This window comes from Mus caroli, unplaced genomic scaffold (genome assembly GCF_978045245.1).
Source record: "Mus caroli unplaced genomic scaffold, Mus_caroli_1 scaffold_1, whole genome shotgun sequence".
In the NCBI taxonomy this organism is placed as follows: Eukaryota; Metazoa; Chordata; class Mammalia; order Rodentia; family Muridae; genus Mus; species Mus caroli.
The window spans coordinates 163262822-163279644 of record NW_028227256.1 but is presented as its reverse complement, the minus strand read 5'-3'; the positions used below and the strand labels follow the sequence as shown (position 1 = coordinate 163279644).

Here is a 16823-nt window from a genome sequence, read left to right as displayed (position 1 = left end):
TGGCAGGTCTGCACTTTGCCTGCAGGCTTCTGTAAATATGAAACTGTGTTTACTGTTTGTTCTTGCCTGTTAATTATTGTTAAGATTTATTTATTTTGTTTTATATGTATGAGAATTGGGCCCAGGTCCTCTACAACAGCACCAAATCCTCTAAACTGCTGAGCCATCTTTCCAGCCCCCAAAAGGACTTTTACCCCCAGATAGGTTATTTCTCGGTCTCTCTGGCTAACCTGGAATTTACTGTGTAAACGACTCACAAAGACCCGCCTGCCTCTGCCCCTGGAGTGCTAGGATTAAAGGCATTTGCTACCACACCTGGTTCATCTGTTAATTTAAAAACTTTTTTTTTTACTATAGCCAAATTGGTGAAAATTTTTAATTAATAATAACTCAGACTAAATCAAATCCATGCCTGTAATCCAGAGAAGGAGGATTCCAAGTTCAGGGCCACCTTGGGCTATGTATTGAGACTTTTTCTCCAAATAAACATCTCCCGGGGCTGGAGAGATGGCTCAGTGGTTAAGAGCACTGACTGCTCTTCCAGAGGTCCTGAGTTCAATTCCCAGCAACCACATGGTGGCTCACAACCATCTGTAATGGGATCCAATGCCCTCTTCTGGTGTGTCTGAATACAGCTACAGTGTACGCCTATACATAAAATAAATAAATAAATAAATCTTTAAAAAAAAAATCTCCCAAACAGTCAACAAACAAACAAACAAACAAACAGGAGCCTAGACAGTGCCAATTACTCTGAAGAAACCCAGTGAGGTCTCTTTCTTTGGTAAATATTTACGGTGATCTTTTTGCCAAATCTTGCTCTTGAACTTTGTTTTTTGTTTTTGTTTTTGTTTTTCTCTTAGTGACAGCTAGAATATCAGCCTTGGAGGTCCATACTCCTAAAGAAATCTTTGTGGTGAATGGGACACAAGGGAAGCTGACTTGCACATTCGATTCTCCTAATACAACTGGATGGTTGACCACGGTCTCCTGGAGCTTCCAGCCAGACGGCACCGACAGCGCCGTGTCGGTAAGGACCACATCCCTCACCCATTCTGCCCCATCCCTCCTCTTCTTCCTGTGTTCATTGTTTCTCATAGACTGCCCTTGCCCTCCTGGGAGCAGTGATCTACTCGGAGCATCCATTTCTGAAATGAGATACTTCAAGGCTCTTTCTTCTCTTGCTTCAGAATGTTCCAAAATTCAGAGTGGCTCAGCATCTCTTAATGCAGCTTATTTCCTTGTCTTCTTAACTCTCTCCCTTTCCATGTGGTCATTGTTGTTCATGTGTCCCACTTCTGTCCATCAGGTCCCATTTGGAATCGTTCACTTCCACAGAATACTCTCTGCTGGACCGTGTTTCATCCCATGCCTTTTCAGCTTACGTTTGCCCCATTTTTAATTTCTATTTATTTTAAGATATCTCTATCTGTCTGTCTTTGCTCTGCCCTGGGTATAATGAGAGTCCACCTGGCCTGTATTTCCAGGATGCTGACAGACAGGGATCTAGCAGAAGGGAAATGCAAAAAGTTTGGACAGAACATGTGTTATGTTGGTTTTCTTTTCTCCTTGTTGCTGTGATAAAATACCGACCACGGCAACTTGAAGAAGAAAGGGTTTTGTTTTGGCTTGTAATTCAATAGCACAATCCGTTATGGAGGGAAGATGTCATGACTGCAGAGCTAGAAGTAGCTGCTCACATCACAGTGGCAGGAAGGAAGCAGAGGACAACAAATGCATACTCAGCTCCCTTTCTCCTCTGTACACTGTCAGTGCCAGCCTAGGGGATGCTACCAACCACAGTGGGCAAGCCTCCCCATATCAGTTAACTAAGTCAACATGATAATCTCCCATACGCATGCTCAGAAACCCATCTTCCAGGCCTTTCTGGATTTCATGAATAATTGAGATTAATCATCACAGAAAATCAGTGACCAGCTAGAAGCTAGTTATGTTGTGGGTTCTTGTTAGACATGGACCAACTGTTGCCATTCATTCTATAAAATGGAGCTCATAAAACCTCCCACAGAGGGGTGCTGAGAAAAGGAAAGTTCTTAGCATGGTGTCTAATGCAGAGAATTCAGGTCACTGTTTTCCTGTTGGTCCATTGTGTCCTTTGGATAGTGGCACCTGCTTTATCAGTGTTGTACATTTTAGGTTGTCAGCACTAGATAGGGAAAGAATGCCATGCATTATTAAGTAAGAGTGTCTAACTCTTGGGTCAGGCATGGTGGTTCACACCTTTAATCCCAGAACTTGGGAGGCAAAAGCAGGGAGATTTCTGAGTTTGAGGCCAGCCTGGTCTACAAAGTGGGTTCCAGAATGGCCAGGGCTCCCCCAAAAAAACAGAATGGTGACTTTCTTTGGTGGATGAGTGTGTGATTTGAATGTGTTCTCCAAATGTTTGTGCTGTCCCCCGAGGCTGTTTGGAGTCCTTAGGGTGAGATTAGGTGAAGTGGTGAAAGTAGGTTCCCAGGATGCATTAGTGACTCTAGAAGCAGAGGCACTTGCCCTAGAACATATGTTCCATTTTCCCATAGGATACTCTCTGCCATGTTCTGATGCAGCAAAATACTCCTCAGTGCTGACACTGGCTTTCCTGCTGCATGAAGATGGGTTCCACACTGGACAACACAAAACTGAGTTTTCTTCTCTTCTCTTTTCCCGTCTCTGTTCTTTGAGGGCAGTTGTGTTCTTTGAAGTGGCTGTGTGCGATTTGGTCATGATGGTTCTGCCTCCTTCAGCCAGTCCCACTTTCCTTGTTTTATCTTAAGAACCTTTGCTGCCTCTCCTCCTCTGGTCCCTGGACTGGCACACAGTGCCTGTTCCTTCTATGGTGTGATATGTGTGGGTCATCGTTGCTGGTGCAGAGTACAAGCTAGGGACTATTTGGAGATGATAACAGAACGGAAAACTAGATTATTTAAAAGAACCAAACTTGTTTACTGGGTTGACAATTTATTGTTTATTTCCTTGCTGGAGATGGGGGAGGAAGGGAGAAAGCAAGACAAATCTATGTTAAATAACAGTAGTCACATGAACTTTGGATCAAAGCTGGGTTTAAATTCTATCTTGGAGTCTTGTGACCTTGGGCAGGTCACTAAGGTTTTCTGAGCTTCTGGTTCCTCATTTATGAAATTCAAGGCAGGCACGGGTAGATCAAGCTTTATGAAATCAGATAGGAATTGAAGAGAAAACAGAGAACTTGGGTTGTGTGTGAAATAGTTGACTGTTGGGATGTGCATTGCATGGGAATGGCGAGAGCAGAAGGACGGATTGGTACAAGGCTTATGGTGAACAAGAGGTTTCTAAGCCCATTTTTGTGCTGTAATAAAATGGCAAGGACTGGGTAATTTATAAGGAACATAGATTTATTTTTTACAGATCCGGAGTCTGGAAAGCTGAAGCCCAACAGACCCAGCATTTGGCAAGGACTTTCTTGTTGTGTCATCCCATAGTGGAAGCCAGAAAGACTAGAGAGGAAAAGGCTCTTTGCCAAACCCTTGTGTGATTTGCATGTCTTTCTGTGGGAATCTTTTTAGAAAGAAGTTGACAGCACAGAGTGGCTGTTACCAGACGACTAGAATGTGTGCCTCTGAGGGTAGCTCACCAGTTCTTCTTTTCTCTTTGCAGTTTTTCCACTACTCACAAGGACAGGTGTACATTGGGGATTATCCACCATTTAAAAACCGAGTCACCTGGGCTGGGGACCTTGACAAGAAAGATGCATCAATCAATATAGAAAACATTCAGGCTGTTCACAATGGCACCTATATCTGCGATGTCAAAAATCCTCCTGACATTGTTGTGCGGCCAGGACACATTAGGCTCCACGTGGTGGAAATAGGTAACTTCCCACAGTGGCTGATGGGTGGACGGATGGATGGATGGACAGTGGCTGATGTGATGGATGGATGGATAGATGGATGGATGGTCTGCTTTGTTTGGTTAGCTGGAGAATAAAATTTGTGTTTCAGGGTACATTTGGAAGGAAGTTTTTTTTTTTTTTTAATTTTCATGGATGTTGGATATCAAACCCCAGCCTTACAAATGCTAGCCACATCCGCAAGTCCTGCAGGGAAGGTTTTGCCCTTCCAGCTATGCCTCCCATCTCTGGACACTCGGGGCTCAGCCTGGCGGAGCTGCTGCTTGGGAACTGCTCAGTCAGTACACAGCAGGTGGCTTCCTTTCCCACACGCCTCTATCTGGAGCCTGTGACTGACTTCAGACATATTAGTGTTCAGTGTTAAGACCAAGAAAGACCTGATTTGCTCAGGCTAGATGAGGTGGGCTGTGGGGAGGAGATTGGGTTATTTTGATACTGTCTGAGGTGATAGTCAGTGTCTTCCATAGAAATGCAGAGTTTTCGTCTCTTCTTTGACTACGGAATTTGGAGTGGGGTTGTGGGTATAGAAGTGCCTGGCTCTCTAGGTCATTTTCAGTTGATGTGCCATGAGAATGCCAGCTGTGGGTCATCATTAGATGCTGCTCTGTGGAATTTGGCTAATAAGAGAGGATAAATAAAATAACTTGCCTCAGGGAGGCTCTTGCTCATTAAACTACTGAAATCCCGTTTCTTCTCTCTGTGGTCCCACCCTGTTCTCTCCTCTAGACAACCTGTTGGTGTTCCTGGTTTGGGTGGTGGTGGGCACTGTCACTGCTGTGGTCCTTGGCCTCACTCTGCTCATCAGCTTGGTCCTGGTCGTTCTCTACAGAAGAAAACATTCGAAGAGGGATTATACCGGGTAAGAACTGCTGCCTTGTAAGGAAAGGGTTGGGAAGAAGAAATCGGGCTCTATAAAAACTTACTCTTTATGGGGAAAGCACTGGGCAGAATTAATCTCCTGTTTGCTTTTCTGTCAGGCTCAAACAGTCCTAGGCGCTGTGTTATGTATGAGGAAGCAGACGTCAGTGGCTCGCTGTTAGTTAACATAGGATGCCAGTCTCCGTTCTGTAGTCTCCTCCTGAGGTTTAAGGAAGTGATTGGCTCAGCAGTCAGGTGCTGAGTTTCCAGGCCGTCCTCTCATCAGTTAGAGTTCTTAAGCCAGACATCACATACTCAGTTTAAGTAATGCTTTAGACGGTTTAAGGGTTTGATTTTGCCAGGCATGGTGTCACATGCCTGTAATTCCAGTACTTGGGAAATCATTCAAGATCATACTTGGTTTCATAGTAGGCTTGAGGCCGCCCTGAGCTACATCCTTGTCTCAAAATAACAACAGGGTCTGGCATGATAGTTGAGCAGATAAAGATGGTTGCCCCCAATGACTGGAGTTTAATCCTGAAGCCCATATGGTAGGAAGGAACTAACCCCTGACACGGTCTCCTTTGACCCCTATTTGCACGCCATGGTCCAGGTGTGTTTATCTCCTCTACATCACCCCCATAAACAAATTAAAATGAGAAGAGGTTAAAAATAGTTTAATTGCAGTGTGTTGCTATTACTGTCCTAAGGGCCTTCCTTTTGCTTGGCTATATAAAACACCACTGGAGATGCTCTGCTAGTGAATGGCCCTCCTAGCCCTGTGCGATGCGCCATGCACCATGTGCCATGCGTGGCTTCTCTCCGCTGTAGTTCCCACCCCCACTACAACAGGAGCAGCTCCATCACTTCGCTGTTTGCTGGTTGCATGCACTGAGAGAATAAGAGTTAACGTCAGAACACAAGAGGAAGAAAGAAGACATAGCTTTGCTATGGTGTCTCACCAGGGACACCTGAGTATAGGGTTGTGTCTAACTGCAAGACCTTCTCTTTCCCCACTCCAGCTGGAAAGCTAACGCAATATAAGCTATAGCACCCATGCGGTAAGACTGGGGGTGGAGGCTGGTTTCAAGTTGGTATAGCATGCGCAGCGTCACACACGCACTAGCTAACTTGAGTCATCCTAGAGGGACTGTGGTTAGAGGGGACCACATGCCCGGATGACGGGGGCCCCTCTCTGTGAGCTTTGCTGACCTAGACTTGTTAGCAGTGCTGTGTTTAAACAAGCTTTCGTGCTCTGATTCGGGTGCTGCTTGCTTGGAATGCTTCTGTTCTGCTGAGTATTGCTCCTTGCATGAGTGTTTGTGGTGAAATACAGCGGAATTGACGGTTCTCAGCATGAGGCTAGGCCAGTAGTAATGCTTCAGACGGTAGTTCTCGCTTGCGGTTACTAAAGTGGGCAGGAAGATATTCCTTGGGTCCTGCCTGCTGGGCACCATGGTTGCTGCTGTTCTTGCCTCTTCCCCACCCCCACCATTTCTTGCTTTTCTTTCTTGGTATGCTGGGACCAGGCCTGGTTAGATTCCCTTCTTAAGATGACATAGAAGATACATTGTCACTTAGAAGATACAGAAGGCACTGTAACAGGGATGGGTCTCCTCTTCTACTCCCACTAGATATATGGTAACCAATCACACTGCCTGTTACGCGTTAATATTATGTATACATGTTCCCCTTGTTGATACTAACCAGCTAGCTCTGTACTAACCCAATAGCTATTATGGTTTGTTCAGGAATATGTCCTTTGACTGTACTGAAAACATAAAACATAACGTCCAGGTGAAGTTAGGTTCGTGTGTGTGTGTGTGTGTGTGTGTGTGTGTGTGTATGTGTGTCTGTGTCTGTGTGTGTGTCTGTGTCTGTGTCTGTGTGTGTTGTGGGGGTGTGTCTGTGTATGTGTATGATTTTTATACATGAATTTCATTGTCAATGATTAAGACCTTCTTTTTGTAGAACAATCAAACAGTTTGGCTTAGGGCATAGCCTCCCATCCAGAGAAGGCTGTTTGCAAAATGCCCAGCCAGGATGCTGTAGTCTTAGTCATGACTCTCAGACTGTGATCCTCCCCAGACTCCTGACTTCATAAGATAGCGTGTCAGCACTAATGACAGCCCTAATGGCCTGCTTCCTGGGGTTGAGTTTTCCTGATTTATTCCTGAGGTAGCACTCGTTTAGACGCTCCTGTCTCTCACAGAGTTCAGTCCATGTAACATGTTGCATGCCAGAGTTTCTTGTGGGTCATGGCATCCTGGCCGTTGAGTTTTGAGGTTTTTGTGTTTATTGGCTTTGTTTGGTTGTGATGTTGATAGGGTAACTAATGAACAGAAGGAGCAAGGGGGGCTGCTGGCCTGGATGTGGATCTGTAATTTTGAAATTCATCTAGAAGATGCTTTCCTGTGATGATGACCAAAGGTCTTGGCCATTAAGCCAGTGGAGGTTATTCATTTATCCAGAAGCAGGGTGGATGGCCGGAGAAAAGATAATGTCTCCCCACACAGACACAATCGCAGGGTCGTCCCTCCCCTCAGCTGCATGCTGATTGGTTGAGAAGGATGCAGGGATTTCCAAAGTGGGAGGAGATTGTCAGCTGTTGGTTGTCTGCAGACCTATGGTTCTGTTTTCTGCCGTTTTGCTTTTGTGCATCTGTTGCCGTCACTTGCATCGTTATATTTTTGTTTCCATTTATTGTAATTTTTTTGTTTTTACATTTGTTCTTCAAATCGTCACTTCATCAGCTGCAGTACCTCAGAGCGTTTGTCACCAGTTAAGCAGGCTCCACGGAAGTGTCCTTCCGACACAGAGGGTCTAGTAAAGAGTCCGCCTTCCGCCGGATCTCACCAGGTAACAGCTGATGGCGCTCTGCCCTAAGGTTTGGTACACTATAACATCTTGGGAATGAGGGCGAATCCTGCACCACGATAGAACCATCAGATAAGAGAAAGGGAGGAAGATGGAGGAATTAAAAGGGCGCTCTAAGACTCCAAGTGTGTAACAAAGAACGGATGGATTTCAGTCAAGTTTTCCACAAAACCACCACTAACATTTACTAAAAACCGTGGCTCCTTTGACCCAAGTGCAAGTAGCAAGTAACTTTGTCAGCTATAAAGCATTCCTCAGTGGCCCAAGGAAATAAAGTTTAGTAAACTATAATCTAAAAGAAACGCTGTAAGAATTTATCAGGGAAGAGCTGGGGCAATAGTTAGTTCATTTGGTAAAGTTCTTGCAAGAGGACCTGGGTTCAGTCCTCGGAACCCACATAAAAGGGAGAAAGGGCTGGGTGTGGTGACTTGAGTTTACAGCTAACAGTGCCCCTTAAGCTCACCAGGCAGCTACCCCGCCCCCCCCACACACACACAGAAGTTAGGAGAGAACGTTGATGTTCTCAGTATTAATAATAAAACAATTTACTTCACAACCAGACACAGTGGTCAAGATTTATGATGCAGAGTACCAGAAAATGTATTTTCAGGGAAAAATTGATATTCGTGGTATTCATAATAAAACAGAAAATTGATTTTCTTTAGAAAAAATAGGGGGGCTGGAGAGGTAGATGGTCCAGGATTGGAAGCACTGACTGCTCTTGCAGGGGACCCTGGTTCAATTCCCAGAACCCATATGGTGGCTCACAATCATCTGTACAGTTCAGGCAATCCAATACCCTCTCCTGACTACACAGGCTCCAGGCACAAACATGATGAATGTATATATATATATACATATATATGTGCAGAAAAATACTCAAACATATAGAAACAAAATAATATAATAATCTAAAAAAAGACGTTTTTGAGAGGAAACACTTGTCTGAATAGTTCATAGGCTAGATGAGTAAGGAAGGGTGTTTGGGTTCTACTTATTGTAGCAACTCTTGAGAGTATTGGGAATTTAGCACAGGATGCAGCATCCTGGTTCATATCGTGCCTTTACTGCGCTGTTTGAACAGTAACTGTGGCTTCCTCAAAGCTTCATAACTTAGTGCCTGTGGGGGTCTGCAAGGAATAGAAATCATTCTAAGGAATTTGGCCAATTCTGTTTTGTCCTAAAGAGGTGATAGCTAAAGGGACTGGATGGTTTTCAGAAACAATAAAAAGAATATATTAAGTAACATAGTGGGGCTTAGTCCTTGGGTCTTAACATGTGAGGAGACCTGGGTCAGTAAGGAGACTGGGGCCCTGTTGTGAACTTGTAAAAGCACACCAGGAAGGGTCAGATTGGATTCAGACCTAGACTCACAGACAACAGCAGGCTCAGAACCCCTTCCTGTACCCTTCCTCCCACTCCTTCCCTCCATTTCCGCAGCAGTCCACAGTTTACTGACTTTGGCCCTGACCAGGAATAGGGTCGTATGACGTCAGGAGAGTTATAAATAGGGTTAATGGCTAACAAAGCCTTGGGGAAGTTTTGTTCTGCCTTGGAGTGAGGTGGGCATTGTTCTGCTGAAAACAATCTCCTAGCGTGGAACACTGAGACAGTGGCTTTGAGACGCTGTAGAATAGGGCATATGACACTCTGCTCTCTCAAAGGGAAGAAACAGTGCAGGCCCTGTGATTGCACTGGTGGGCCACAGACTGCATTGCAGGGAAGGAAACGGGAAACTATAGGACGTGGAGATCAGAGTTTAGGCCAGAAAAACCCACGTTCTGTAGGAGAAGAGTGCATGGCCATATGTCTGGAAGCATTTGAGAGACCTGGAGTGGCATCTCTGAGAGTCTGAGCTGAGTACAGTTCTGTGTGTACATGATAGAAAACGTTTGAGACCAGGGAACAGTTTTGTGTTGGCACTGGTGGGAGGAGTAGTCACACCTTTATAGGTGTGAGACCTGAGTAGAGGGTGCTCTACACCCGCTGTTTCAGAATATGTAAAGAAGCCTCTAGACAATTGAACGAACCCCCAAGTAATTTAGCTGTGTGCCACAACGGAGCGCAGCGATGCCAGCAACTCAGTGCCCAGTCATGTCAAATTCTTAATGTCTGGCACCAGTCAAAAATGACTAGGCATATGGCCAGGTATGGTAACACACACTTGTAATAACCAGTACTTGGGGGGCTGACACAGGAGGATTGCCTAAAGACCAAGCTAGAATACATGGAGCCCCTGCTTCAAAGGAGGGCTAAGGGAAACAAGAAGCCAGCAATCAATGGATAGAAACCAACCCAGACTGGGGCTGGAAAGATGACTCAGCAGTTATAGCCTTTGCTGTATCTGCAAAGGACCTGGTTTGGTTCCCAGCAACCACACAGTGCCTCACAATTGTATATAACTCCAGTTCTAGGGGACCTGACATGACACCTCCTTTTGGCTTCCTTGGGCACCAGGCGCCACACACACGGTGCACATACATACATGCAAGCAAACGTTCATGCATTAAAAAAAAAAATTAAACCTTTTAAAATTCGAGCCCAGAAACGACAGATAATGGGATTCTGAAACAAGGACTTTAAAAATGTTAAGTCCTACAGGTAAACAAGGAGACAGAACTTTGTACATAATGACAGAAGAAAGATCAGACAGGTGAGGCAGAACTGACTGGAAGGAAGACGTTGGATGCCTCAGATGGAAGCCCAGCACTTGTAGAGACAGAATGACTGCAAGCTCAAGGCCAGCCTAAGCTACAGAGTGGGCCTGAATAAAATTAAGGGGTGGGGAATGTGGCTGCAACAAAGATTAACTACTACTGAAGAAAACATCAGTGAACTTGAAGACAGCAGTAGATGCTGACTAAAATGAGGTATGCCCAAAACAACAACAAAACCCCAGAATTCTCCATTTAATATTGGGGGAGGGGGCTGCCTTTGACTGTTAGTGACTATAACCATGGGAAACAAAACTGAGAATGCAAAGGGGCCATGGTAAACTCAGCCATGTCCTTTACAGTGATGATGTTCAGAACACTCCAGTTAAAAAGGAAGGGTTAGAGATCCCAGTGGGAGAGAGTATCATCCTTTTTAGCATTCGACAAAACCCTAGGTTAAGTTTTCAAGGTATACAGGTACTTAGTACTTAGGTAGGGAGGTAAGTAGGCAGGCAGATGATAGGTTGATAGGTGATTGATAAGTAGATAGGTCATACATACATACATACATACGTACGTACGTATGGTAAGATTGAATAAAGCATACTTTGGCTTGGTTTATGGCACACCTATAATCCTAGCATTTGAGAGGATGAGTCAGGATTAAAAACTCAAGGCCGATCTGGGCCACTCCAAGCTTGGATCTCAAAAGGAAGCACATTTATCCTTAGAAGGCACTTGGTTGTTTTCTAAGTCTGTGCCTTTTAAAAGTTACAATTAATGAAGTTTCTGCCTTGCCTGTCAGTGGAATTTATCAATCCGTTGACAATTGGCACAGTACTATGAAGTGAATGGCATGATTTTCAGATTTACTGGATAGGCTTTTGTTTGGTTTTGGTTTTGTTTGTTTGTTTGTTTGTTTTGGGGGGATTTTGAGACAGGGTTTCTCTGTATAGCCCTGGCTGTCCTGGAACTCACTTTGTAGACCAGGCTGGCCTCGAACTCAGAAATCTGCCTACCTCTGCCTCCTGAGTGCTGGGATTAAAGGCGTGCGCCAGCATGCCCCGCTTTGTTTTTTGTTTTAATGATAGTTTCCATGGTCATGTTAACTTAGCATAGAGGCTGCTCCCATAAGGGTTCAGAATTTGCTTCAAAGAGTCCTCTATTCCCAAGCTCCTTAGTCCACTACTAAGTAATTAATCCTGCTGGCTGCTTTTGCTCACCTCAGCCCACCTTCTGATACTGTCATGGTGCCTCCCTCTCAGGTAAGCTACTTCTCAGAGTCCCAAGAGTTCCTCTGTGCGTGCTTGAGGGCACTTTGTGTTCATTAGGGCCGAGGCATTATCACTGAAGGTGCAAGTTCAAGTCTCAGCCTCCCAAGTGCTAGGATCACAGGCACTGTCACTCTGACTAGCCAGCCGCAAACTTGCTTTTTTTTTTTTTTTGCCCTTTTCACACCCTGCTGTGTTTTAGGCATCGTGTAAAAATGGCTAACAGGAAGGAACCCCCAGGTCTCCTGGTATGCAGTATCTGTTATGAATGAGACAGTGCCAGAAACCTCCACACACTCTTTTGTCCCCAGTCCCTGAAGACCAAGAGTGGGACACCTCTTCTTGGTCACCTGCAAGGGTCAGTCATTGTGACCGGCACAAATAACTTCATGATTCGTCCCAGGACCCAAATAGTGAAGTCCTTTGCCTCAAGAAAAACAAAACCAAGCAAACAAACAAAACCAAATACTGAGGGTGGCTAGCAGAACCACAAGAGGTTCCCTCCAGCAGCAGGAGGTGGGACGGGTTGGGTAGGGGTGGTCTTCAGTCCTAGATCTGTGTGGTTCTAAGACACTTGGAAATTCTTCCCTGCTAGACCAACTCTTCTCAGCTCTCTTGATCATCTGAATTGGTTGTCTCAGCCTCATAACACATAGTTTAACTTTCATGTTCGGCCTCGAAAACCCAGTGAAGTAAATCCTGGAGATAGAGTTTTGCCAATAGTTTGTAAGCACCCGGCGAAGGCAGGTGTCCCCTCTCAGGGAGTGCTAGGGTCGGGAGTGAGTATTTTCAGCTTGGGAAGCAGAGGTAGGTGGGTCTCCGAGTTTAAGACCAGCCTGAGCTACACAGAGATCCTGTTTTAACAACAAAACAGAAATTTTCAAGAAACACAATGCCCAAGGTGGTCTCTTCTTTTAATTGAATTCATTCCACTGGCGATGCAGTCAGCTCAGAATTCTCCCTCTATCGTTTACTCTCGTACTAGGACATGCTGCTGAAGGTGGAATGAAGAAGGGATTAAGGTGTGCACTGCAACACTCAGCTTACTGAAAAGTGTTTAAGGCCTTGTTCTGTAGTAAAATGTTGGGGTAGACAAACAAAACTTTCGTTTCATTGTTATCATAGTTGTTGGGGAAGAAATGTTGGTGGTTGAATGTTGAACTATCTGGTAAAGCAGCTAGGCTACCCTGGGTCTGGTTGCCGCTCTCTTCTTTCTGTCGTTCTACCCTCACGTGGCTTTCTTAGACGTCGGGGCTCCATCTTGAGGCATGATCCACAGAGACTCCGGGTACATCACCTTCAAACTAGCTTCACAATCAGGCTTCCAAGAGCCGTTCCAGGTGATGCCAATCGCTGATCTCAACCACACCCCCACAGCATTATTTTATACATCCCTTCATCGGGTGTGGCCCCTACATAATCTCAAAAGTTCTGGGTGATTAAGTAATGAAGATCCTGATTTTATACCTGTCGTATTCTAAGGGGAAGAAAGAACAAACTGATCAGACATTGGTAATTACGAAGCTGAAGAAAGTCAGTCCAGCCCTAGGAAGGCTTTCTGTCTCATGATCTCTCCAGGTCGCCTTCCCGTAAAATGCAGTCTTGTGTCACGTGACTGCTGAGATGATTCTGTATGTTTTTCTTCTCTGTTTCCTACTCCTGCTGCGTCAGCTACCTGCTGCTGTGCATGCAACCCCACCACTCCACAACGAAAGGCTGAAAACAGCCGACTCTGCTCATCAGTCAGGCAGACGCTCTGGTTTTGGTTTAGAGGATCGGTTACCACAGAGTGTTTGAAAGTTTGTGTGACATGACATTGGCAGTAACAGATGGCATCTGTCATGCACAGTGTCCAGCACTGTCTAGGTCATTCACAGGTACCATTTCAGTTTCATAACAAGGCCAAAGGTCTCGTCGTTAGAATAGATTTAGAGTATGCCCAATATCACATGGTCATCTTCCAGACTGCAGGGAGGGCCTCGTGACTTCTGCGCGACTTTACCTGAGTCCAGATGGGTCGAGTGACTGACTGATTTTACAACCTATGATTTACTCTCACACAGCCCTGACCCTGGGCCTGTCTTCCCTGTGAAGTCAGGATGCTGAACTTTGCAGGAAGGATCTCAGCTTACACACTGGAGGGTGTGGGTTGGGCCTCTGGCTACCTAGGGCTTTGACAACCTGCTGTTTTACTATATTAGGAAGCTAAAGGACACCTCTAGACTTCTCAAAGTCCCCTGGATTTGGAGAAGACCTGACTTAGGGTCTCACTACATTTTTTTTTCTTAAACTAGAGCTGTTTTGTTGTTTTTACGTGCAGTTTTACAGATTGAAAGGACCTGAGAAAGTCATAAGTGTAAAGTGCCTTCTGGCAGTTGAACCATCATCAGACTTTGTCCCTGAGAGTCAGGTGTCTGCTCTGCACCCTGCAGCCCAGCCTCTCTCTCGCTTTCCTGGATTGGACTCTGATGCCCATCTTTGACTTTCTTGGCTTCCTTGATGCTGAGGTGGAAGGGGGAGAACTTCTACTTTAATCTATTTAGAGTTTTTCTTTACATTTTCTTAGACTGTGAATTTATTTAAGAAGAAGAAAAAGCTTAGAAGGACAGTTACCTGATCCTGGAACGCCAGCAGGCTGGTAGTGCAGCTCAGTGATGGGGCATTCCTAGCCTGGCTGAAGCTGAGGAGCGGTCTGGTCCCTGACACCAGAGAAGGTTGCAGGAAACACAAATCCTCAGAAGTTGAACCAATCATGATAGGGTCAGACTGAACGGGTTGTGTTGTATTTACATTGAACATTTAAACTGTTTGAGGATCTATTTGTATAAATTGACCAGCACAAATTAATCATATGGGTAGTGTCTGTATGTTGTGTTCTGTTGGGATGATTCTGATACTAAGTGGCCCTTGGGTGGGGCAAGGTCTAACCTAGTTCTTACGCCCAGTTCTAGTTGCAGATGCTAATGAGGGCTTTGACAGCCTAGTAAATTAAGGAACATTGCCAAAAAGGAATGGTATATATATTTTTTTATGGAAATGTCTAAGTGTACACAAAACCAAAAGGAATAACATAACTAATTTTCATGTATCAGCTTTGGTGGCTTCAGTGGGTGCCCATTCTGATTTTAAGATCGATTCTCAACATGACATGGAATCTTAACTCTTCAGGGGAGCCGAGTCCTTGCTTTGGAGGCCCAACGTATGTCTGTAATGATTGCTTCTGTTCCTGTGGCTCAGGGACCATCAGTTCTTCCAAACCTCTAATTGGTTTCTCTTCTCCAGGGCCCAGTCATTTACGCACAGTTAGACCACTCTGGCGGACACCACAGCGGCAAGATTAATAAGTCAGAGTCGGTTGTGTATGCGGACATCCGGAAAGACTAAGAGGACACCCCAAACATTTCCAAACTGGACGCTTGTGCAGAAAATGTCCATAACCGCATGTGGCCTTGGGAACTCGGGCAAGGACAAGCACATGTATACTCGGAGAGAGCAGAAAATGTGTATAGAGGATATGTATATTCTATTTAATCTTCCTGATGTGAGAGGCCAACGTTGCATGGTGAAATGGTATGAGTCTACGTATGTGTAAATTGTCTTGCTGTTTCTGTATATTCCTTCAGAGTCATTTCCAGCTGGAAAGTTTCAGAAGCATCCCGTGCTCCCACGCGTGGACGGTTCCTGTGGTCCCACGCGTGGACGGTTCCCGTGGTCCCACGGTTCCCGTGGTCCCACGCGTGGACGGTTTGTCTTATTGAAGACTCTGCAGAACCGTTAGTCTTTCCGACAGACGTGGCCTTTTTCATCTAAGGGCTCAACCAGTCTAAGCATTTCTTGTAGTTAGTGAGATGTTCAGTGGAAGTGTGTCTCTCACAGTATCAGGACCATTTGTTCTGTGCCCGTGCTAGCTGATAGACACCGTCCGTTAACCACACCACCCGAGGACAGTCTGAGAAGTTAGTGTTGATGCTTTTCTTTATATGAGGGAATTCTGAGCTGAGATTGTCCTTGTCACCATCCTGCTATTAGCTACGATCTCACAATGAGTTCTTGTCAGCGTGCAGACAGCGAAGCTGGCTGAGGCTGTGGTCGTAGTTAAAAGGGTACAGATTACAGAGCCCCAGCATGACAATAGCGTGTGGAAGGCAGCATCTTCCTTTCTCCTCCTCTTAGGGATGCTGTCAATGAACCGCACACTCTAGATACCTCCTGACACCAGGTTCTTTACCATCTCCTGTGGTGCTGAGACCGTGTATATGGTGCTAGTGCTCTGTGGGCTTTGTTCAAATGACACCTTCTTAAGGGCTTTCTACATCTGGCTCCATGATCTCCCTGCCCAGTCAGAACCAAATCCTCTGTTGGCCAAGCCAACCTTCCTCCCTAGGAGAAACCGTTAGCTGCTGGCCGGCCTTTCTGGACTGAGCCTGCAGCCTGGTTCGAGCTGCTCGAAGGACAGTGTGCAGGCCTCATGGCCTAACTCCACACACCACCTCCTTTGGAGTATTCGGTCTCTCTCCTGCAACTCTGCGTTCTGGGCCTGGCTACAGATAACAGTGAGGTCACGTCCAGATGGCAGACCTGTGCTTCCTGTGTCTTCTGAGCAGAAGAATGCATTCGAATTGAGAAGAGACACCTAAAAGGGATGGCTTTTAGAATTCCTGCCTGTATTTTCTTGTAGAAATGTATCCAGCTGGAGAGATACCACGTTCATTGTTACTTTTTGATATTTTCATTTGTACGTCTGTGAATATTTTAATACATCTTTTTTGATTTCTGAATGGTGTTGTCTGCTCGTTTTTAACCAAACGGAAAAAGAGATAAAAAAGCCTTTTCATCTGAACCATTGCAGCTACACAAGCCTCTATCCTCGAAACACACTACCTGTGAACCTACTTCAGAGCCTAAAATGGGACTACTGCTGATGCTTGTGTGAGATCTGTTCTCTAGCTTAAGTGTGCATTCAGATGTCCCCTTAGACCTTCTGCAACATATAAAAGCCACCTCAGGACAGTAAGATGGCTCATTGGACCTGACAACCTAAGTTAGGTCCCCAAATCCGCACGATAGAGTGTGCATGTACACACAAATGCGCACACACACATTTAAAATGATTTGAAATAAAACAGCAACTCCCTAGCCCGTCAGCTCTGCTCTCGACTAGTCTCCCCCACAAGAGCATGGACAGCAAGGCTTTGCTGCTTGTTCCTGGCTTCTCCCAGTGTAGAAAAGCACACGGCACAGCACAGCTGCTTTCTGCATGCTTGCTGGGCAGGTATT

At 45.4% G+C, this 16823-nt stretch overlaps 1 protein-coding gene across 1 annotated transcript in view; it reads left to right on the top strand.

Moving 5' to 3' along the window:
- The window catches only part of Mpzl1 (myelin protein zero like 1), a 41540-nt gene extending 25216 nt beyond the window's left edge, over nucleotides 1-16324 (top strand). Inside the window, exons 2-6 of the mRNA XM_021160641.3 lie at nucleotides 864-1030; nucleotides 3634-3847; nucleotides 4613-4745; nucleotides 7498-7603; nucleotides 14829-16324. Of these exons, the coding sequence (XP_021016300.1) occupies nucleotides 864-1030; nucleotides 3634-3847; nucleotides 4613-4745; nucleotides 7498-7603; nucleotides 14829-14930 (722 nt within the window). The 3' untranslated portion in view covers nucleotides 14931-16324. The remainder of the gene's footprint in view (nucleotides 1-863; nucleotides 1031-3633; nucleotides 3848-4612; nucleotides 4746-7497; nucleotides 7604-14828) is intronic.
- Nucleotides 16325-16823: the final 499 nt, after the last annotated feature.